We start from the raw sequence: 25,368 nt of genomic DNA on the forward strand, positions 1-25,368 counted from the left end.
TACAGTTACCATCGGCCAGATAATCGTGCCCAGCCGATAACCGCCAAATTCATTTACCTCTCTACCAACAGTTATCGCAAAAGCAGGCGGTCACAAAAGCAGGCGAGACTCGTGGTTCGAGAACCGCCTTGTGTAACATCTTTTCCACAGTCAGTAACAGTCATGGCCACTCCACTAGATCTGCATCCCGAGGTAATCTTGTCCCTCCAACTAACAGAAGTGCCTCTGCCAAAAAAAAAAAAATTCTCCTCCAGGGGTGCACTGTCCTTTAATCTTCTTCCTACCAGAGCAAAAAATCTGTTGCCAGCTACAGTCAGTTATTTTAAATATGCTTGCAAGTAAATTTCACCTCGTGATGTCCTATAGTGCAATATCACTGTTTTTATATATCATTGTTGTTTGTATATGCAAATTTTATGCCTAGCTGGTCTAGATCTTAATGTATTCATAATTTTGTTAAAATGTGCAATCTGTTATATACTTTTATAATGTATTTTAATTTTTTTTTTTTTTTTTTTGATGTTTTAATTTTGACCCCTAAAAAAAACTGAAAAACAGTGTTTACACTGAGTTTTGTTACCCAGGCAAAAGAAGTTTTAATAAAAATAAAATAAAATAATAAACTTTTCTTCCAAATTTGGCTCAGAATTTTATGATTTAGCCTAATTTCCAAAAATAAGCCAAATATCAAAATTTGAATTTGCTAACCTGATCAAATTTTTGATAGAAGCAAGAGAATTTCCACATATGTGACATGATCAAGAGGAATGAGTCACATGTTGACCCTGGTCGAAAATGAGTTTATATATGTTTCTAAACAGGACACTTGGAGCTTTCAGAAACTGAAAACCCCATGTTGATACTACTTTTCTTTGCGAAGTTATGTCAATTTATCAGTCGCTGAAAACAATGTAAAACAAAAGAATTTTAAAACTTTTTTGTCAATATCTCAAAATCAATTTTAGCGACATCATTTCCCTTGATCGTGTCACATATGAGGTACAAGGTCCAGTGTTAATTTTTAAGATGTGGTGCCATTTTGGATTTGACCCATGTACGGGGGTAAAAAATTCCCAGTCTGGGAAATATAAAGATAATTTACTTATTTTTGACCCCAAATCAGGGAAAATAGTTTAATGGGTAGGCAATCGGAATTAATGAAATTCAGGCATTTATATTTTCCAAAATATAGACCTGTTTTTGCAAAGAAATCAGTTCTAATATTTAAAAAAGTGGATTTACCCCCAAATATGGACATTTTATAGCTTTTTTTTGTCACATCTTCAAAAGATTTCCCATTATTATTTTTGATGGATCCAAGTGTGTAAAAATATTGGATCCAAAACATAATAATGATAACATTGGATGCTTTACGCCCAATAATAAAATATTGAACTCAACTATGTCTTGTCCAATATTTTAACTCGTAGCTCGACCAATAAATATGGGCTCAATCGATCAGGTAGTTTATTATTTCTAAAATAAATTACAGTTTGGAAGTATGGTTCATGTAATGAATCTGATTGATTTAGTTTTTTAGTTCTATATTAAAGTCATGATGTTATGATAAGCATGAGTCATGTAGCAATATACTTCCAGTTTTTATATTAAAGGAAATACTTGTGCCTTAATATTGCACAAAATAGTATAAACACCCAGGTAAAATCAAAGTGGAATGATGTGTAAAAAGTATTAAACAAACAAAACAGAGTTGTTTCAACATTTAAAGTATAGATTGATTATTGAAAGTATTGTCATAATTAATACTACAATGTATAAGGTATTTGTGCAATGTGCATGCCCGAATACTTATTTAAATAATGTTTTGAATCTAATAAAAAACACCACATTCAAGATTTCACATTTATGCCTCAATGAATACTATTAGCTATAAATGTGTGAATATTCTCAATCATCCAGGTAGATAAACATTTATAATGGAATGAAATTTAAATCTATTCTTCTGGACTTAGTATTTTAATAATTAGAAAACCAGGTTTTTTTGATCAAGAAACCAGGTTTCTTGCCGAGAATTCAGGATTATCAATCAAAACTCTTAGATTCTTGATAAAGAAATCTTGATTATCGAAAACTTCATTATGTCTGTCGAAAATCCAAGTATTTCGATCGATAAACCAGGGTTTCGATTGAAAAGCTTGGATTCTCACCGATAAACGAGGTTTTTTGATTGAAAAACCTGGTTTATCATATGGCAAGCTTGATGCCCATAAACCTGATTTCGTAACGAGAATCCAGGTTTCTTGATCGGGAATCCAACTTTTTCAATCAAAAAATCTGGTTTATCAGTGATATTTTTGGAAGTTTTTCAATCAAAAAACCAGGTTTTTAATTTAAAAAACTTGAATTCTCACCGATATACCAAGTTTATATCAATAAACTAGGTTTATCAGTGAGAATCCAGGTTCGAAAAACCTGCCTTCGAGGAAAAAATAGTTGGCACACTTTGACAATATGTTTGAACTCTTCATTGCCACTTGCAACAAATCTAGTTAAATGAGTAAAACTATGTGAGAATTGCAAACCTTCCCCTTTCCCCTCTTCATTGCCACTTGCAACAAATCCAGTTAAAAATGAGTATAACTATGTTTGGGGAGACTTGCAAACCTTCCCCTTTCCCCTTCCCTCCCCCATTCCCCCTCAACGAATGTTGGGGAGACTGGAAAGGCAAATTTCAAAATTGTTTTCATCAACATTGAATTGGGGTATAGGGGTGGTGATTTACAGTTAGTATGCCAGAGTGTGCCAAGAGATCAAATCACTTTATTATCAAAATACATATAAAACCATTGAACAATAAAGGAATACAATAAGCCCAGGACAGATCGTATAAAAGATCATGCAGGGCGGACAAATACAGTATACCAACATATACGCACTAGAAATAGCAATATTAAAAGACATAAAAAAAGATATAAGATTTCATTATTTATCACATTATGCACTGAGCAAATTGCACTGGTCCCAAGACCTTTCGCTTTGGCATGGTAAATGACAAAAGAGGCAATGATGGACAATTTGGAAACCTTGTCGCGAATTCCTTGAAACAAATCGGGAGTGAACTAAAGAAGTGAATGATTTGAGCCTGTCAGCATTATCTTGCGAAATGAAACCTCTCGAGCCAACTTCAACAGGAATGTAAGTAACCTCAAAATCATTTTCCTGAATATCAGAAATAAGAGGCGATACTTATTGAGCTTCAACTGATGGGCCCTGTCAATACCATGCTCAAAGGAACGGTCAGTTCCACAATCAATAGTTTCCTGAGATTCTTCCAAAGAATTACTAGATCAGGTTTGAGGTTGGTTGGAGAACATTCAGTAGGAATGGTAGTGACACCGGCAAAACCAGCTTCACCTGGAATGTCATGAAAAATGGTTGCATCCGAATCTTTGAGGCCAGCTCGTGCGACAGATATAAAATATTTCAGAACACTATTATGACGGTAAGTATAACGACCTTGGTCCAGAAAGACTTTACAGTTATTTAGAACATGATTGAGAGTCTCTTTGTTGCAGCAATGTAAACATTTGTTGGAAACAGATTTACCCCACCTAGCAAGGTTGACCCTTGTGTTCAGAGAGTCGCCAAGGGCGTTAACCAAAAATTTGCTGACTCTCGAAGGAAGATTGAAAATGATGCCACGCCAGAGAGTGCAGGAAGATTCCTTGAAAGGAGATCATAAAACGTCCTTGCACTGCAAGAGAACGAACATGATTATGCCAAAATTCAGAAATTGAATGGGTCAACGCTTTTCTTGGCGGAATTCTTCTGAATGGTAACCTTGTTTGACTTTTCCCCAACTGCTTTAAATATTTCTTCACTCCTGACAGTCACTGATTTCTTCCGAGTCCATTTTCGCTCTCTATCCAATTTGGAATCAATGCAGTGGTTAACAAGCTCATCACTTTTATTTCTAATTGAAATATGAGTCATCACATGACTCTCAAGATAGAGATCAGAAATGGATCGAATATTGAGCCCATTAGGCATGAAAATAAAGGCAAGGGTGCGGGTTTCGAATACCAAACCATTTTTTCAAATGACGATTGCACATAGCGTCCAGCGCTTGGAGATGAGAAAAGCAGAGATCATTGACTGTCAAATGGTAGCGTAAAGAGGGAAGAAAGTACCTTGTGTAAACTTGAAGCTTATATTCGTTACGAATAACAGAAGTTTCGATATTCTCCAGGGCGGAATACTTGATTGTGGTTTATCAAGTTTTTGTTGATAATTGAAAAACCAGATTTATCAAACTACATGTATTCTCGATCGAGAAACCTGGATTCTCGCTGATATTCGATAAACCAGGTTTTTCAATTAAAAACCAGGTTTCTAAATGACAATCCAAGTTTGTCAATTGAGAATCCAAGTTTTTCTATCTGTTGCACTTCATGGAACGTTTGGCCCTCATTAATAGATGATGCTGGACTTTGCCACTTGGAGCACCATCTGTTATATTTATTAATCTGTTGTAGGAGCATAGAAAAACTTACCTCTCATTTTTGTTGCTTGTAAAAGAAAAGAACACTGGACACAAGATGGTTGGATGAGCTTGTATTGATAATCTTCTGCTGTTTGGAATTTGGTGGTTGTAGTAGGCCGAGTGTAGCAGAACCTTGGTTATATATGAAGTAAATGATGCTAATGAATCTTCTCCAATGCAATAGTGGAGTACAGACTGTATTCCGACTTCAAAGATCTGAGAAACAGGCTTCCAAATTAAAACAGAGCTGACAAATTTGTGCTTGGTTTAGCTCGCTTTCCTTCCCCAAATATTTCCTGTAGATGTAGACTACTTTGTGTAAGTTCATAAGAACAACCCCCATTGGTGTGACCAGAACAGAGTGACAGGTGAATATAGTGGTTGGTTCCTAAATATAAGGACTTTTTGTTAGTTAACAGTTAGTGCGTAATATCCATTTTCAGGTTTATGTATAGTGATTATTGAATAAGTGGAATAAACCAATAACGGCCTTTGATGTGAATTATTTGACGTAAATAGAACTGCATATACTATTACCTCCTTATTTGGGCATTTAAAAAAAATTGGGACTGGTCACGTATAGTGATTGTTTAATAAATAGAATAAACAAAAAAACAGCCTTTGTTGTGAATATGATGCAAATAAAGCTGTTTACAGAAGTGATTGACCTCCTTATTGGGGTATTTTTTGGGATCGTTTCTTACTCGTAGTTATTTATGAATAAGTGAAACAAATCAAAATGGCTTTTGTTGTGAATTATACGATGCAAATAGAGCTGTTTACAGAAATATTGACCTCCTTATTGGGATTTTGTTTTGGGACCATTCTTTTTATAGTGATTTTCGAATAAATGAAATAATCAAAATAGCTTTTGTTGTGAATTATATGATGCAAATAGAGCTGTTTACCGATATGAGTGACCTCTTGGGACCGTGTCCGACCCGTGTGACGTAGTGATTTTTGAATTAGTAAATTAATTAAAATGGCTTTTGTTGTGAATTATATGATGCAAATAGAGCTATTTACACAAATTTTAACCTCCTTATTTAGGCTTATTTAAACAAATTGGGGCCCACATATTTGGTTCTTGACTGAAAGCTACAGAAATTCAGTCTGTTGCCAGCTAATGGGATAAATGCAATCAGTGCATGGACCATTTCTGTCAGATAAACTTTGTATGCTGCAAAAGTTCAGTGTCCTTTATAGGCCCTATGGTTAGTTTCATGGCATAATATGTATTTGTATATCAAATTGAACTTGAGTTAAAGGGGCCTTTCGTGATCCACAGCCTCATCCCCTACTTGTTTCCAAAAAACTTGAGATTTTATATAACCAGAAACCTCTGGCTACTTAATTGTTGTGTGCAAAACCTTTCTTGCAGCTTTATTTATTTTATTTTTTTTATTAACGGCATCTTTATAGAGGGTAGCCCAGATCAGTGAACAAAGCACTGTTTTCCACTGGGGCCCTCTTTACATGTTAAAATACAACAGAGATACAAAGTTATAAAAAATATACAAATATTGAAAAATATAAAATTGCCTTAATCTTAAATTACAAAGCACTTAAAATAACAAGAAAATCTATATAAATTGCACTTGTGTAAATTGCTTGCATATAGCAGCATGCAGACTTTTTATTAGACGCACAATACCGTACGCAACACATCCATGCCATTCAATCCATCGCCACTCCACTCCCAGCAACGTTCAAGCACCAACGAACGCCAGATAACGTAAAATCGACAATATATTTCTACCAGATATTATACGTAACATATTATCGACCTCACGCCACCAAACACCCGCTAGACCCCAAACATCACCGGAAATAGAACGGCAACCGACCAAACAACGCAGACATGCCTCATACAATACCGTACGTCCAACACTCAGGAGTCTGCATACTGCTCATTAAAATACATGTTCACAAATTCAAATCAAATAAGCATAAAATGTAGATACAACAAAATTGATAAAATTTCATTTACATATAAATAGCTTCAGTAATTTGGCAAAAATTTGTATTTATGTTCTGTTAACAGAACAAAATTACAACACAAAGGCTATGGAGCCTATGTAATACACATAGTCATGCATAGCTTGCATACTCAAATCGGAATCTAGTCATATTTTGGGAATATGCTTTTTTTGTGATATCTACTGAAATAAACCATAAGGCACCACATCAAATTTGGTCCTATGGACCTATCGGTGCCCGGTTAGGTACCAATGAAAACATCACTGCCTGAAGATGTAAAAAATTGTATCCATTGTTGTTAAATGGTTTCTGTTGTGATATCTGCAAAGTGTGCTAATGCCTGAAAGTTCATACCTGTATGTAGCGCATTATTAATCACTGTACTTTTTTATTCCATCACAGCACGTATAGCTCGATGCCCTGAAGGATCTCAACAAGACCAGGAGCTGAGTGATCCATCAAGACTTAAAGATTGGTACCCTGTGATGGATTCATTAAATCAGCTGTCTGCTGTACCATGGAAAGTCAACAAACCTGTAAGTATTGGATAGCGGTTTAAAGGGAGAGACTGGGCTTGAAAAAATGTTAATTTCCCGGGAAGCAAGCTAAATTCCCCACACTTTATAGCATGTTTTATAAGAGAGAAAATACAGTTTACCAACCCAAATATTATAATCAAACAAGAAAACAAATAAACACAAATCCCGACCGGCAAACAACCCAACTGGAAAAAAAAAAAGCAAGGGAATGTGCCAGCATGGGATTCGAACCCACGACCTTCCGATCTCTAGACGGATGCTCTATCCATTAGGCTACTAGCTCCCACTGATAAATGGTGCTTAAAACTGGGTCTAATGTGAGCAGTCGAGGTATACAATACACACAAGCAGATATTATGCAAGTGCGTAACATTTGTTTGTGCGTCTAGAGATCGAAAGGTCGTGGGTTCGAATCCTATGCTGGCACATTCCCTTGCTTTTTTCACAGCCCACTGAAGTGTAAACTTACAAATACAACAGGGACGAACAGGGATACTTGTACAAAAGTGCACTGGAACAAGTGATAAAATCACTATACGCACATAGGCAGAAAAACAAACAAGGTATAACAAATCTAGGTACAGAAGTAGGTAAAGTTTGATTCCCAAATTACCAATTCCAGAGCCCATGCACAGAGGTTGGTTTAAACCAAACAGGCAAAAAAAAATACCAACATTCCATGCAGAGAAAGTGCTCTTTTTCAGGGACAAACAATAAACAACTAAATCAAAATTAAGGTTGCAAAAATATATATACCAGAAGGCATAAATATACATAAGGTTTTGTGTTGGACCCTTTGAATATTGTGAGGCCAACCAGAGAAGAAAAGAACTTACACTACAATGCATAACAAACTAAAGTACAATTACACAACAATAAGAAAAATCTATACCAAAACGCTGATGTAAACAAACCCCTTAGGCAACTATGAAAAATACAGGGTGAACAGGGTGGTACAAGAAAAGTTTAAATTAAATGTACAAAACTTGTGTATAAGTCCACGAGGTTGCATAGTGCCGAGTTTGAATATCAAACGATGTTCTGCAATAAGTCTGTCCTTATCAGAGCTGCGAGATTGAATAACAGCGGAAACTCTGAAATGGCTAACATTGCAACTAGAAGGAGTATTGAAATGGCAAGCAACAGGGAAACCAGTGAAGTTCTTAGGAATTGAACGGAGATGTTCTGTGGTTCGATCCGCTAATCGGCGGCTGGTTTCCCCAATGTATAGTATATGGCAGTTGGTACACTGGATACAATAAACTACGTAAATCAAAATTATCCAGAAAGGAGGCAGCCTATTACTTCACTGGCAGGGTGTAAGACGATACGAGACGCAATTGATATATGCAAGGATCAGAAATAATGATGCAAACCCAAGAAATTATTCAAATGAATTTTTAAAGAAGTTAGGGCAAACTGATGTTTAAAAACACAGCAATATATTTTTTTTTGTATCATTCATGGCTGCAAGATCAAAAACAATTAGAAAAAAAAGAAATAAACAACAAAATGTTTATCAACTTTGATGGAATTTCTACAAGATGTTCAATATAAAAAAGGATTGATGTGATAAGAAACTGAATGTTGTTCACAAGAAAATGATGTTCACATGAGATTGTTTAAAGAAAATGACATGCATACTGGTAATTTAGAACTAGAAACAATGCTTGAGCTGTACGATGCGACACTTTAATTTGCCACAAACAGCAGGTAAGTCTAAACACAACAACAACAAGCAACAACAAAAATTTATAAAGCGCTAATATACAAAAAGTCAATTGTTCAAAGGCGCTGAAAGGCAGATTCAAGTCTGATAGGCTTGTTGGAACAGATGGCATTTTAGCAGCTTTTTGAAAATGCCAACAGTCTGAGCATTCCTAATATGGATGGGAAGTTTGTTCCACTCTTTTGGTCCGAAGCATGAAAAAGATCTGTCTGCGAATGAGTTTTTGAGTTCAAGATGATGTTGATGACCGCAGTTGTTGAGGAACCGGTTGTGGCTGAAGCAAATCAGAGATGTAACAGTTTGTGACAGTTTGTGGTGAGCTTTGTAGACTAAAAGGAGGACTTTGAAAATGATGCATTGGTGTATGGCGAGCCAGTGGAATGCAACAAGTTCATGAGTGATTGAGTCAAATTTTCTATGCTTAGCAGCTTTTATAAAGCATCGTTACGATTCGTAACATGAGCAAACACGAACTTGGCGCTTTACAAGAAAACATATTATACTACACATCTTGCATTACTAATTAACAAATAAAAAGAAAGCAGCATGAAACATGAGGGAAGAATTAGTCCGGGGAATAAATGAGTTTAATTTTGTTTGGCTCTTGAAAGAAGCAACTGGTAGAGTTTCTGATAACAACTGGTAAAGTGTTCCATGTACTTGGGGCAGCATTTGTGAAGGTGCGATCCCCTTGATCTGTGAAGGTTCTGTTGACAACAAGGCGAGGTTGGTCGTGTCCGGAATGCAGCTTGACAGACTGAATGTAAATATGAAGTGGTAAGTCGGGGATAGATTGTTCAGGCACTTGTAAACAAGCAGGATGATCTTAAAGATGATTCTTAGTCAGTGGGAGTGGTCTAGTTTGTAGACACATAATCTGATTGGACAATCGCATGATTTCGGGTGCCGTCTATCAGGCCGTAGACGACCCCACGTCATCATGCATGTTCATAACGCGTAACACGCTCATAGAGGTGCGCGTATAATCGCGTTGTATGCGTAGACGCATTGCGGGATACTCGCACGCGCTAGCAGTACGCGCAAAAGAAGATGTGAAATTGTAAACAAGTTTCGTTCATTTTAGCAAAAGGGGAGTTTTTATGACGGTATCTTAATTTTTGCTTAAATAAATAGATTACAGTTATTAAAATAATATTTAACTGACTAAGAATGAGAATAAACGATAGGAATTTTTATTTTGACTATCCTCTACCGTGTGATAGACGACAGGCAGGTCCAATATTTTTTATCGTAGTGGATGCCAGCTGCGACCACTACTCAAAATATTGGACCTGCCTGTCGTCTATCACACGGTAGAGGATAGTCAAAATAAAAATTCCTATCGTTTATTCTCTAATTCGCAGTTTGTGTTTTTGTTCAGTAGGGTATTGGGCCTCCATTGTTTTCTATCACTGCAAGACATCAATGATCCATGCTGTTGGTAAGATTGTGGATACGTTGCTGATCCAATTCCTCCCATGCTCTTTGCAGGATCCTTGCAAACTGTGGTAAAGTGGTGTTGGCTCTTACGTGCTCATGAGCCGACCGTGCAGCTTGGTCCCAAAGGTTTTCAATTTGATTAATATCCAGCTATCTTGCTAGTCACTCTAACCTCTCAATGCCCTCATCCTCTAAAAATGTGTAGCGATCCTTGCTCTGTGTGCTGGAGCATTGTCATCCATGAAGATAAAGTCTTGTCCTATGGCTGCAGTTTACAGCACCACATCCTGGCTAACAATATCATTGACATAGTATACTCCAGTGAGATTTCCTTGAACCACTATTAAGTTTGTCCTTCCATTGATGTTTATTCCTCCCCTCATCATCAGACTGCCCCTTTAGTAAAGATCCATGTCTTGGATGCAATCCTTGCACATATCCTCTCTTAGGCGTATCCAAACCATATATGTCGTCCATCAACTTTCTTCAGGAAGAAGCAACACTTGTTGGTAAATAAGACATTGGTCCACTTTCGGCAATGCCAACGATGATGACTTCTTGCAAATGCCTTGCGTCTTTGGTGAGTCTGTACCTGATCATCTGCATACAAGCGTCAACCTGCTGAGTGTGGCGGAGCATTGTCATCCATGAACATTAAGTCTTGTAATATGGCTGTAGCATACGGCACCACATGCTGGCTAACAATAACATTGACATAGTGTACTCCATTGAGATTTCCTTGAACCACTATTAAATCCTTCCTTCCATTGGTACTTATTCCTCCTCACATCTTCACACTGCCCCTATGGTGAAGATCCACTTCTTGGATGCAGTCCTCGCGTATCTGCTCTCCTGTGCATCTCGGTAAATAAGACATTGGCCCACTTTTGGCAATGCTAACTATTAATGATGACTTCTGGTAAATGCCTTGCGTCTTTGACCGTGGAACTTAGTTCTAAAGGTTTTCAATTGGATTAATATCAAGCTATCTTGCTAGTCACTCTAACCTCTCAATGCCCTCATCCTCTAAGAAACGTGTGGTGGTCCTTGTGCAGTGTGCTGGAGCATTGTCATCCATAAAGTCTTGTCCTATGGCTACAGCATACGGCACCATATCCTGGCTAACAATATCATTGACATAGTGTACTCCATTGCTCTCCTGTCCTGTGCATCTTGGTAATTAAGACATTGGCCCACTGTTGGCAATGCCAAAGATGATAACTTCTGGCAAATGCGTCAACCTGCTCAGTGTGCCGGAGCATTGTCATCCATGAAGATAAAGTCTTGTCCTATGGCTGCAGCATACAGCACCACATCCTGGCTAACAATATCATTGACATAGTGTGAGATTTCCTTGAACCACTATTAAATCCGTCCTTCCATTGGTACTTATTCCTCCCCACATCATCACACTGCCTTTATCGTAAAGATCTACCTCTTGAATGCAATCCTTGTGTATCTGCTCCTGTGCGTCTCCATGCCCTCTGCCGTCCATCAACTTTCTTCAGGAAGATGCAACACTCTTCGGTAAATAAGACATTGGCCCACTGTTGGCAATGCCAATGATGATGACTTCTGGTAAATGCCTTGCATCTTTGATGAGTCTGTTCCTGAAAAATAAGTTTATTTAAATACTCAATAAAGCAATGTAGATAAATACCGATAAAATTGTGAATGAATGAATGAATGAATGAAAGGCATGCTTATAAAGCGCATTCTGTCAAATGACATCTTACACTACAACTTAAACTATACATAATATATGCAAAGATACAAAATAAACACAGTCAAATGTTGAAAAGATGAGATTTTAGTGAACCCTTAAATTGATTGAGAGACACGAATTGGGAGTTGATGCCACAGTTCTGGTGCTGAATATGAAAATGATCGCTGGTCATAAGTAACAGTATTGACAGGCTTGTGTTGCAAGTTGGTGGTAATGTTAGATCTAAGAGCATGAGTTGGTTTCTTGATGGTTATTAAGTATTCAGGTGCCAGATTGTTGAGGCATTTAAAAGTAAGAAGCATAAGCTTGTATATGATGTGCTTCTCTAGAGGCAACCAATGAAGCGATTTTAAGAATTGGAATTATGTTTTTCACTCTTCTTAGTAATGTAACAAGCCGGGCGGCAGCATTTTGAGTGTGTTGTAGTTTTGCCGATCTGAACATTTGGAAGCTCATAGAGAATGCTATTGTTTAAGTCGAGTCTTGAGGAGATGAATGTATGAATCAGTTTTTCAGTACTATTATGATCAAGGTATTTGCATGAAGGTGATTACTTCCCAGTGAGTTTTCTGCATGTTTCAGTCAGGTTGGCAATATTATGTCCAGTCTCACAGAGGTCACATGTTATTGTAGCTGTCTCGGTACATCTTTAATCCTCACTAGTGGCCCAATATTTTCTTCTTAGCTTTCAAATGGCATTTGGTGACCGGCGTAATCGACGGGCAAACTCCTCATTTGCTACACCTTTAACTAACCAACCTAGCGTCATTCCCTTTTCATACACTGGTATGCACACCATGTTTGAATTTAGCAACCAGCCATGTGATGAGTACGCCTATGACTGACTTACCTGTTTATTATTTTCTTTATTTTTTTGAACCATAAATGATTAATTGAGATTATCATGTTATTTCTTTTGAAGATACATACATACATATACATACATTACAAGCATTTATATAGCACACCTACATCAAGAACGATGCACTTGGAAACACAATAAAAAATGGAATAAAAAGACAATTAATGCATAAATAACTGAGTTTTGAGAGACTTCTTAAAAGTGGATATGGAATCAGATTTTCTGACAGACTTTTGGGAGAGCATTCCATGTTTGGGAGCAGTATAATTGAGAAAGTGCGATTTGAAGCAGTATGAAGATGGCGTCTGGTATTTGGGACACTAAGTCGAGTGGTATCAGATGCTGAATGGAAAGTTGACCATGCAGGAATGTACAAATGCAGGCAAGATAACAAATAGCGTGGAGCGAGTCTGTGTAAACACTTAAAAGATGTAAACCATGATCTTGAAGGTGATGCGTTCACGAATCGGTAGCCAGTGAAGATCTTGAAAGTAAGGTGTGACATGATCTCGCTTTTGTGCATGGTGGATAAGATGGTTGAGATTATGATGCAACTATGTTATTTCTTTTGAGAATAATTGAAATTATTATGCAAATATCTATTTCTTTGAGTAGACTGTAGTGTAGTCAGATCCTAAACCCTGTAGTTCACCATGTCAAATCCCAAGGAAACATGGATAGATCAGTTTTTGCATTTGAACTTTTCAAGTAATAATTTGCTCATATTTTTAATCTAGATTTTGGATGTCATCATATCGGTGTTCAAGAATAATGGGAGTAAAGAGCTCAACATTCCTCAACCTGCCTCAGTGTTACCACAGCCACCGTCCATTACAAGGTTAGTGTGTATTTGTCTGTCTGTCATCGTGTCTGTGTTCAAGAATTATGTAAGTAAGAAGCTCAACATTCCACAACCTGCCTCAGTGTTACCACAGCCACCATCCATTACAAGGTTAGTGTGTATTTGTCTGTGTGTCATCGTGTCTGTGTTCAAGAATAATGGAAGTATAGAGCTCAACATTCCTCAACCTGCCTCGGTGTTACCTGTTACCACAGCCTCCATCTATTACAAGGTTCATGTGTATGTGTCTGTCTGTCTATGGATAATTTGGGCTATGTGCTTGCACATGTTCCCAAGACTCTTTACATAAGTCTAAACATGATGACCTTTGATGTTAAGTAAAGTGATGAGGGATCAACTTGTGGAAATCCACAATCTTAACAGTAAAAGTAGATGGCCAAAGTTGGCCAACTGATGGCCAGTGGGTAATAACTTGCAGACAAGTTGTTGGGGTTTGAATCCTGTTGGGACCATGATGTTGTGCACTTATTGCATCTATTGCCTCTTTCCAACATAGTTCATGAACTGGTACCAGCATATTCTGGGAAAGTAAACAGACTTGTGTGTGGCAACCTTCCCACAGCATTTGATACTGAGAGAAGATGGTCATAATGCTTCGATAAATGATAATAAGATGTTCATCCTTTACATTAAAGCCATAATGTACGATCTTATAATATGAAATTGGTTAATTTGTTTCAAACTTGATTTTTTTTTGCACATTTGTAATGTTTACACATGTCCCAACTTGCACGTAAATGGAATCGGCCAAATTTGTTGTCTATATAGGTCAACAGAGCAAAGTTCAACATAAAGTCATAATTTAAAAGAATTATGACTCTTCCAAGCAGTTATTACTAATATTATTTCAACATTTTGAATAAAGAATATTGAAATTAATTTGACAGAAATTGTACATTAAGGCTTTTACATTACCTAGCGGTGGTGTAACTTGAACAATAACAGAGGATGTATACACCATCCCTGTGAACAGAAGGTTTCAACAACTCCTATACCTTTGTATAGGAGTCAACCGTTGTTAATTTGTGATGAACCCACACTTTTACTGTAGCGTGAACGCGAGCGAGACTACGCGTTAAGTGAGAGCGCGTAAAATTTGTCATGCCTGGAACCTGTGTGCGTACGCAAGCTTTACAACTTGAATTCATTATTTTTCAGGTAGCGGCTAAACATTGCAGTTTAGAGAAATCATCGACGTTTTTGCAAGGCTGCGTGGCAATGATTACCTGACACTCCTCATGAAATAATCATGAGAATTTACGATCTTTAGCTTCTTTTCGTTGTTGAAAGGATTCAATCATAGTTTCATCGTTGTTCATCACCATTTAACAACTTCGCGTCCGGTAGCGTCTCGTGCTTTACTTCACTAGGGCTTTAGCTGCCCTCGCGAAGTAAACCACGCAGACGATGCGGCCGCATCGCTGTTAAACGGTGATGAACAACGGTAAAACATGATTGAATCCCTAAATCAATCCATATGACTACTTTAGTTTTTCAAACTAGAATCACTGTCATCATCAGAAGTGGTTGGTCTCCACTTTTGGAGTCATCTAACATACAGCCTGTATCAAAATGATTGGTACCCATCAGTTTTCAGTGATTATTGACATGATTGCAATATGCAATACAGGGTCTGCATAATTTGTTGATTAATGTCATACACAGTCCTATATTATGGTCATTGCAAGAGGATCCAATGTTGCATTTGGAAAAAACAGGCTTTTCAATAACCATCAAAACTGATGGGTACCTATCATTTTGATACAGCTTGTACGGCTTTTAAGATAGAGATATTTGAGCATAAACTCAGTACAACAAGATAAGAGTGACTTTGTTAAATAAATTAAATGCACTTGTTTGTTTGCAGTGAAACCAGTAAAGCTCATGCAGCTCATGTGTATCGTGAGAGGTCTTTGTATCAGAAACTGAGAGGAGAGATGCATTCATTGAGGATGACAGACTTGTATAAATTATCCATTGCTAATAAGGTAAGCAATTTTAGGAATATTTAGAAAGATTAAGTAGGGATGAGGGAATGTGAAAAAGAATAGAAAGCATAGGCTAATTTTTGACCTCACTGGCCATCCAGCATTTTGTGTTCATTGTGCGTTTTACTGTTCTTGATGTTATTTATATTAAAAAAAAGTTGTGGAAATGATTGAATGAATAATTTGTTTATGTCAGTTTGTCATCTATATAATTTTATTAAAGAGATTGAATGTATTTTTTTGATAAAGATGGGTGTGTAGTTCTAACATTGATGATAAATCTAAGCTGTAATTTTTTTTAAACATTTTGTTCCATAGCACTCAAACTGCTCTGTAATATTCACATAGCCCTATTCTATTGATCAAACAGTGGAATGAGTCCTAGAATATGTCAGAGGAAACAAGTCCAAACATACTGCTAGAGGATCAAAATGACAGAAACATTTGGCTAGATGGCTTTTATGCCAGGGATGCATTCTACACTATACAGGAATGACATTTTGAGGAGTTCACAGTTGGAATATCACTTGAGGTATACAGCCCTTTGGCATATTCCTTTGTTTCAAGAGCAAAGATTTTAGATGTTTCACTGTATCCTCAAGACAACTGATGTGCAGTAATTAACCCCCTGGACACTACTGGTCATCTTACAGCATTTCTGATTGGTTGATAAATTGAAATGCTTATTTCTATTGCCAATTATGACTAGGCTTTGAGCTATTCATGGTTAAACTTTTATTTGCAGATGATTTTATTAACATCTTCCTTGATTGGATCAAAATTGGACACAATATTCATTTTGGCCAATCGGCAGGTAGTTCTCATAGGGTTAACCTATCATTTGTATTCATATTGCAGTACCGTGATGAGATCTTCTGGTTTCCTTACAACTTGGACTTCCGTGGCAGAGTCTACCCGTGTCCACCACATTTTAACCATCTTGGCAATGATGTCACTAGGAGTATACTGGTATTCGCCAAAGGTAGACCACTTGGAGACAAGGGACTGGATTGGCTGAAGATACATCTGATTAATCTTACAGGGTTTTTAAAGAAGTATGTGTATAATCAAAGACAGGATTGAAAAGACTAGTTTGCGTCTGACATCATCTGTCAATCAACCTTGTGCACAGTTTGTTTACAAGTGTCATGAGTTTCTGAATATCTGTGGTAAAATAGCATGTTGTATGGTTAATTTTGCTCCTTCAAATATACAAACAGTCTCAAAAGTTAAGTCTTAGTAATAGAAAACACCATGAAAGCACCATGTCCACAATGCCTAGAAAAGTTGCTTTTTGCCTTGTGTAAAGTACCAACATTTTTTGCAATCTTCTGCGATTCCTTTTCTCCGATCTGCACCAGATGAAACAACCTTCCTTTTACATGCTACTAAACTAATCAAGGATCGTGGGGAGTTTGATTGATAGTGACGTCAGATGCAAACAAGACTTTTTCATTATGTCTAAGATTATAGTAAAGTAGTGTTGCATTGCACAGAGAATTTTATACTTTGTTGTCACAAGGGTAGTGGTGGGGGAATCAAATCTCCTCAACCATCTTTGTAACAGTGTTGAAAGTTGACATCACAATTAATAAATAACATAACAAAATATTGCACATAAATTGGACCAGCCAAATTGTAAGGGACAAATTGAATACATCAAGATAAAAATGCTGTCATAAAATCACAGTTAAAAAACACACCAGCTGAATATGAACATGATGAGATGCACTAATTAAGGAGATGAGTGAGATAGGGTATTGAGCTGTTCCTATATATTTTTGTTTTGGCTGGGGACCTGATACTTATTGCACTGTCTAAGAGTCATATTGTGGGTCCTCATATTGTGTGGAAACCATTCTGAGTACCTATCAGATTCGACACATTTTTGAGAAAACTGTACAGAGATGTAGTCTTCTATCATTCAAGGTTTGGAGTTCCAACTGATCAAGGGAATCTGTGTAGGATGAGTAATTACCTCCAAGGATAATGCGGCAAGCCCTCTTTTGGATGCGCTCTAATTGATGTGCCTGGTCGTTGATAATACTACCATGCCAGACAGGGGCTGCATATTCACATGTTGGGCGAACATAACCAATATAAACAGACTAGGTCACCAGTTGGAACACCAAAGCGTTTGAGACGTGAGAGCATGTACAACCTTCGACTGCTTTTTGATACCATATTGTTAACCTGAGACTGCCAGCCAATATTGGGCTGGACTATCACTTCCACCATCTCTGCAGTGATGTCTACAAGAATTATTGTGGTGTTTGCCAGAGAAAACCCCCTTGTTATACTTTGTTCTTGAAGTGTTAGTGGGAATGGGAAATCACTACAGCCATGTTCGTAACAATTTCAATATCACAAGTAGCATTGCAGTATTTGGCAGAGGAAGACACTGTTTGGAGAGAAGGGACTGGATTGATTGAGGTATACATCTGATTAATTGTACATGGTTTTTGAAGAAGTAGGTAGGAATCAAAATTCTTGGATTTGCCAAGAAATGCTGCTTGGAGAGATAGGAATGACTGGTTGAAAGAGGAACCTTTTGTCATGCATGCAGTATTTCACCCCAAGTAATTCCTTGTGACCTTGGATGGTATATCGGTTTACTACATAACAAACTAAGAATGTATTGAAGTCATCGTGACTCAAGGTGTTTAACATCACTACCCAGCTGAAGGTCAGTGGTACTGACCGCAACGTTGATATGTTTTGGATTAACCTGGTTGAATAGATTGAAATCATTCTCTCAAACTAAGAATATACATCATTAAACCAAGAATTGTTTATTCTTTGCATACAATAGATCTTTGCTAATGTTTCACCATTATACTAGTGGCTTCATCAGACTGGCAATCCATCAGATCTGACTGATTCATATTATTGGATGGATTGCCAGTGTTGTAATGCTGCTAAAAAGTTGAGTAAACATCTACATGTACGCAAAGAAGAAACAATTCTCAGTTGTAACTAACATTCCAGATGAAATTGTTCGAAAAAAAAAGAAAAACATTACAACCATTTGTTTATTTCTACTTGAAAGTAATGCATGTTCTATCCTTGATACAGGAGTTCTAATCAAGACAGATTAAAGTATGCAGAAGAGAAGATGCCACTTATTCTGGACTCGGCTGATAATCCTCTAGAGGTGAGTTTAAACCCATGGGCACTGCTGCTTTTCTTACAGTACCTCTGATTGGTTAATTATATGATATAATCATCTGAGTAACCAATCAAAAAAGAGCTTGGATCTCAGCTATTTTGATCTTAATTCACTCGGCCCTGCTGACTATTATTACCATACCTCTGAGTAGCTCAATACTGTATTGTTATAAATGGCCCAGTCTAATAAATGCACCCACCATAATTTTTTCAATGATAAAGTGACAGAAATGCATACATTTCAGTGCCATATCATATTGGATTGGAACCTGGAAGTGAGTCATATTTCACAATTTTAACCCATTTTAAAGCTTTGTTCATTGAAAATATGTCCCTATAAATTTATGCCTGAGGTGTTTGTTAGGAACAGTATGGTATACATAGAATTAGAGAAGGAGAACCGGGACTCAACCACCATCTTGATACAGGCATGGAGCAAAAATTAGGGGTATTCAGTTTCCCTCGGATTGCACTCGAGGCATTTGCTATCATGCAAGTGCGACATGGATGAAGGGCGCATTTGAGAGACGCACTTGATGGCAACCTGCACACGAGTACCAAGATGCTTCAGATGAGATGCAGAATTGTTTTCGTTCGTCTCCGCGCACCATCGGCAAGGGCTCGAATACCCCCAATTTCCCCCCATAGCTGACGGTGCAATTGTACGTGGTGGTATAGGGAGTCCTGGTTCTCCTTCTCTAATTCTATAGGCCATTTTAATTTTGTCACAATAGTTTTAGAGGCTGATAATTCGGCCAGCAGTACCAATTTGGTTAAAAGATACTCAAAGGAAGGGACTATGGTAAAATTAATGAAGGGGATGTTGGAAATGGGACCTTTTTTGTCATATCGCCTCGTCCCGTCATACCTGGTTCTCTTTATTAAGGTGGCCTTATTGGCTAAGGCAAAAATTTAGATATTCTTTAAGTTGACATATGTCCAAGCTCTTGCTCTGTAGATTACAAAACTGAAAATTCGGACATTCGGTTCTCAAGATATGGCCTGTCAAAATGGCGCGAAACTAAGAAATTGGCAACAACTTTATTTTCTATATTATATAAGTCCAGTTGCCCGATAATTTTCTAATTAATATATGCATGAATTTAAAAAGCGTGAATTATGCAAAGTAAAGTTTTCAGATACAATTAAGAGTATGGTACTCAGACATGGTACATGGGTAATACATGTACACACAAGGTACTGCAAAATTACGGTTGTTCAATTTACATAATCAATTAAAAACTTTACTTTGCATGATTCTTGCATATATAATTACAAATTTACCTGCCAATACTACATGCAAAAAATAAAGAAAATTAAAGTTTTGCCAACTTCTTGGTTTCGCGTCTTTATGACAGGCCATATTTTGGTAACCGAATGTCCAATTAAAATAAAATTTTCAGTCCTGTAATCAGGAGATCACAAACTTTCACATATTTAACTGCCCAGTGCGCCTTGCAACAGCACCTTGAAATTCATTTGATTGATGAAAATCTTGTGTTTTTTAAATGCCAATATTTATTTATGTATAATATGTCTCATTTGGTAGGTCAGAAATGATGTTAATAAGAATAAAGATTGTACTATTAGTGATCAAAAGTTGGGAAGTGATGGTCTACAATGTAAGCGGAAAAGGCTGTGATAAAAAAGTAGCAAAGTGCCATTTGCATGTCTAGTTTGATACACTATAAATGAATTGTGTGGGCAGTGCATGTTTTAAACACTGAAATTGATCAAGAGTGGTTGCGATGTTTTGTGCTGATAATATAGCTCAATAAAAATTAGGAGCATGTGTGGCAGAGTGGATAAGGCGCCCGACTCATAATACATAGGTTGTGAGTTCGAGCCCCCCTCGTGCCAACGTGTTGTGTCCTTGTGCAAGGCACTTTATCCTCATTGCCTACTGGGGGATGTGGTTGGGTTGGATTGGATGTTTGTATAGTTGTTTGTTTCAATGTTGCAATATTGGCGCTGATTAAGCTGCTGCCTGCAAATTGCATTGTGTCTGTTTAGGTGTGTTTAATGTACAATTCTAGCAATTTGACCTGCGGTTCACCATTTGAAATAAAACCTTCCTTTTTCTTTTTTTTAATTAATACTGTTCATTCCATTAACCACCCAGGGCGCTTAACAAAGTCATTTTGGATGGCCGCTTATTAAGTGAATATATAAAAAATGGCCCTAAATATTCAAGCATCATCATCAGTGTGCCATATATTTCGGGCCATGATCTAGATTTGCATGGGCAGTTTGTTGTAAAGTTATTGGATGGGCTCTTATAGGTGCATGGGCGGTTAATGGAACAAATACTAGTATCCTATACAAGATCACAACTCAATTATTTAAAACATGAAAGACTTGAAATGTTAAATCCATAAATAATGTTATTTGTATTTCTTAGGGTCAAAAATGGTGGCAAGGAGCAGATAAGCAGTGGCAGTCTTTAGCATGCTGTATGGAGATAGCAAATGCCATGAGATCTGATAACCCTGCTGAATTCATCAGTTATTTCCCTATTCATCAGGTAGGTTTTGCATGCATTCTGTGCTGAGTTTTAATTACAATAGGGTTGATATAGTGGCAAGGGGTACACAAACAGGGGCAGGTTTTAGCTTTCCATAGCAGCATGTATGCCTAATGTTCTGAGCCTTTCTGCACTACATCAGCAAACAAGCTCTGATTGCTTACTTGCTTATTTCAGGTTGTTTTCCCAAACCATTACAATATTCCATATGCTCCTGGCCTGCATCGCCGTTCCCAGGTCAAATGCTTCCAGTCTGGTGTCCTGCTTGAGTACATCTACCAGGGTTTCTTGTTCCATGTTTAGGTGTCCAATTTAAAAGATTGGCGACAGGCTCTTCTTGGTACACCGGAAGCAGTGCCCAGCGAAGCATGTCCTTCTTTCTCCGATTTTCTCTGAGTGTCTTGGAAGGTCTCCCTACAGCTCTTTGTTGCTTATGTGCTGCTTCCAATGGATGCTGTACACTGCTCTAAGCTCTGATGAACTCTGATATTATACAGGAATGCTAGTTTTTCTCAAATCAGTTGACCTTATTAATGTACACCACAAATTAACAGGTCAACTTTCCTGTAATTTTTTCATAGGATGGATCATGCAATGGTTTACAACATTATGCAGCATTAGGTAGAGATAAGATAGGAGCTGAACAAGTTAACTTGCATCCATTTGATGTGCCACAAGATGTCTATATGGGTGTGGCTGATTTGGTAAGTGTAGATATAAATGGGCTAATTTGCATTGATTTAAAATATAGCACAATTTTAGAATAACAGCTGCAACCCCAAGGAAGTTGGATTATGGTTTGGGTTTTAAAATCATGATTAAAGTTAATTTGGCTTATAAATGGCAAATATTATTTCTTTTTTGTTACTGCTCGCATACTACTATTTCATTGATATGTACTGGGAGAAAGTAGTGCAGATATTAGACATTAGGATGGTTTGCTAGGTAGAACCCTGATTGAACAACTGGTATGCATGTAGCTGTGACTGTCCATACATGTAACTGTATAAAGAATACCAGGATCTTTAGTTGTTTTGTGTGTGTAATACTATGTACACTGATATGTTTGGTCAAATTGAGTAAAATGATATTCTATGAAAATGAGTGTTTTGGTGCAAATTTGTTATCAAATCATAAATAAGGGCCTATTCCAGGATTATTAAGAGTTGAAATTGATCATTCTTGCATCATTGTAGGAGACAATATAAGGCATGCTCTTTTGTGCATTATTTATGAAATCATTAAGCCGATCAAGTGATAACCATTGCTCTAATATTTCATCCACCAAGCGATGCTGTTACTGACATGAATTACATTTGCCATTAATTTACTTATTGCAATCATCAGCTTTCGAAAGTGAATTGATTCAAGGCAGTAATTATTAACAACATTGACCTAAATATAGTAATACATTTTAATGTAATTTGTGAAAAGCTGTTGTCTGCAAGTGCAGCAACTTAAACCCTAACCCAACTGCATCTCACTCAATATCATAAGGAAAACCACTGCGCATTCCCGCATTCCATGTGATCAAGTCAGATATACCCAGCAAAACCCCTGCGACTACAGGTTGGTGATCTTCTGCTTGGCATGCAAGGGGTCTGAGGTTTGAATCCCAGGGGTAGCAAGTGACTTCTTTGTTCATCTTCTTTCATTTTTTTTGTTTCTTCTTTCCCATCCGATAGCGAAAAAACACACGCTAGCTCTGTTAGGTTAGGTGTGATCACAGCCAGTAGTATAAATTTAAAAGAAAGAATTAATTATAATGCATCACTTTTCAAGAATTTATATGTGATGTGTTATCCCAGCTTTACTTTTCTTGCTTTTTTAGGTGGAGCAACAACGAGCTCAGGATGCAGAGGATGGAGTTGAAATTGCCCAGCTACTAGAGGGCAAAGTGGAAAGAAAGGTATGGCATGATATAGGGAAATTTGATTTATTTGAATCTTATGCATTAATGATGGACTACTCCTGTTGAGATCTATTATAGGGGAAGACATGACCTTCATCTTTTACTCACAGAGTTTGAATTTCAAATGGGGTTACCTGAATGGGTGACTCCATTTGAAATCTACACTCCCCATGTGGGAGATTAAGGTTGTGTCTTCCATAGGGGGTGTATGGATTTCTACTGGAATAGCTCATTCCAATTAGAATAGTGAAAATTGACAATTTGGCCTGGTCAACTGAACTGCCTATATATGTATAAAGTCATGCTATCTTTAGCATATTTGTGACCAGCCACCATGAATTAGGGGTTCGTTCATAGGATTGAGGGCATGATCGCTGTTTATGCCCGAGGCGAAAGCCGAGGGCATAAACAGCGATCATGCTCAAATCCTATGAATGAACCCCGCTCATACATACCCAACATTCTATTTATTCAAAAATATTATTAATATTTGTCAAATATTTGCTGAAAATTAAAATGAAAATAAAATGCAGTGAAAATAAGACTCAAACATACTTTTACATTGGCAAGATGCGAGATGAGCATGTACTTTTACGTCACAGCCTTAATCGATTAATTGGGTCAATATATTATTCGCAAAGGGGGGAAATGATGAGTCATTGAAAATTGGTTAAAATTAGATCGCAGATTTTTCACTAAGGATTATTAGTTTTCTCTTTTCTATTAAAACACAATTCTTAAGATTTTTAAAACACAATATTTATATTTTTCATTAAAGTTTACTATTTTTAATGATTTTACAAACTTTTTTCTGGAAAACTAACTACCCCTCTTACAATAATGAACGAGTCCTATTAACATACATCGATTTGAAACTCGGAACTTCGAAAGTGATAAACAACAACAGGACACGGTTCGCGGGTTGGTGCGTTTGTCTGTCTGCAGTTTGTGTAGTAAAATCAGGGATATGAGCTAGAAAAGGTACAATAAACTGTCTGTTGACACGAAGAAAATTAAGAGAAAATTATGATTTATTTGTTCTCATGTCAACACTGCTTTGATACTCAAGTTTGGCAGTGGAGAGACATGAACTTGGCTCTCTCAACTCAGCTGTTTCAACACGTGAAATGCAACAACATCATTCATTGCATGTGCAACGAGAATACATCAGTGTGAATATAATACAAAGTGAAGATCAAAATTCAACGGATTAAGAGTACGATCATGAAGCTTAAAATTTAACTTTTTAAGGTAAGCTTGTTACTATTATTGGATAATGTTAATTAGATTTATATCTTTGATTAATTTTAGTTCTTGTTGATATTTATGACAACTGACCCAGAAAACGTGCACCCACTGAACAGTGCAGAGAATTCAGTACTCATGGTACTTGCACTCGATACAGAAGTTTGACTTTGACTTTGAGCTGCAGGAGTTGATCTACATGATATGGACATACTAGGTGTAGTACTAGTACTAACATGACTGCTGTTGGGGTTTGATACAATCTGGTTGGTAACTTGTCTCAACGGTCTGGGGCTAGGCGGGGCTCTTGAAATTGTGTGTGCCTGGGAGTGGGATGTCATGGATGTGGAACTGGAAGGAAAATTTCCAATTGAATTTGAGCTTGATAAATGTGGGCCTACAGAGATCACAGTGTCATGTCCCATGGCCTCTTGCAGCAGATGTGATGCAGCTCTTTTCTGTTGTCCACTGGGTTGGGCATAGCTGTCGAGGCTTGCGTCGCACCTGTGACCACTGAGCGATTGCACTTCACTTCTGGATATGCCGGCATGAAGGAGAGTGGCAATACACGTTGCCCTGAGACAATGATTGGTGTACCGTTTGCTCAACTCCGCTTCTTCAGATATAGCTGCCATGAAGTTGCCCAAATAATTTTTACCAATGGGGGCGTTTTCGTACCATGTAGGATCACAGTATCTTACTTTGTGCAAGGGTTTGCATCTCTGATAGAAGGCTTTTTGTTTTGGATGTAGCTTGCTAAGATAAAAGCGCAGAGTAGCTACTGGGCACTTTTCACCTCCGGTTGCGTACATGCGTCGCTCATTGTTATTATCCGGATCATTAACCAGATCCCCAGGATGGTTTTTGGTTGCCTCCAGGTGTGCCATTG

At 37.4% G+C, this 25,368-nt stretch overlaps 1 protein-coding gene across 1 annotated transcript in view; it reads left to right on the forward strand.

The window, feature by feature from the left end:
- LOC140167963 (DNA-directed RNA polymerase, mitochondrial-like) overlaps positions 1 to 25,368 on the forward strand; it is an 82,419-nt gene that overhangs the window by 43,477 nt on the left and 13,574 nt on the right. Inside the window, exons 16-23 of the mRNA XM_072191247.1 lie at positions 6,887 to 7,020; positions 13,518 to 13,618; positions 15,510 to 15,630; positions 16,489 to 16,685; positions 18,706 to 18,784; positions 21,200 to 21,322; positions 21,904 to 22,026; positions 23,154 to 23,231. Coding sequence (XP_072047348.1) covers positions 6,887 to 7,020; positions 13,518 to 13,618; positions 15,510 to 15,630; positions 16,489 to 16,685; positions 18,706 to 18,784; positions 21,200 to 21,322; positions 21,904 to 22,026; positions 23,154 to 23,231 — 956 coding nt within the window. The remainder of the gene's footprint in view (positions 1 to 6,886; positions 7,021 to 13,517; positions 13,619 to 15,509; positions 15,631 to 16,488; positions 16,686 to 18,705; positions 18,785 to 21,199; positions 21,323 to 21,903; positions 22,027 to 23,153; positions 23,232 to 25,368) is intronic.

The sequence above is a fragment of the Amphiura filiformis genome, chromosome 13 (assembly GCF_039555335.1).
Source record: "Amphiura filiformis chromosome 13, Afil_fr2py, whole genome shotgun sequence".
NCBI lineage: Eukaryota > Metazoa > Echinodermata > Ophiuroidea > Amphilepidida > Amphiuridae > Amphiura > Amphiura filiformis.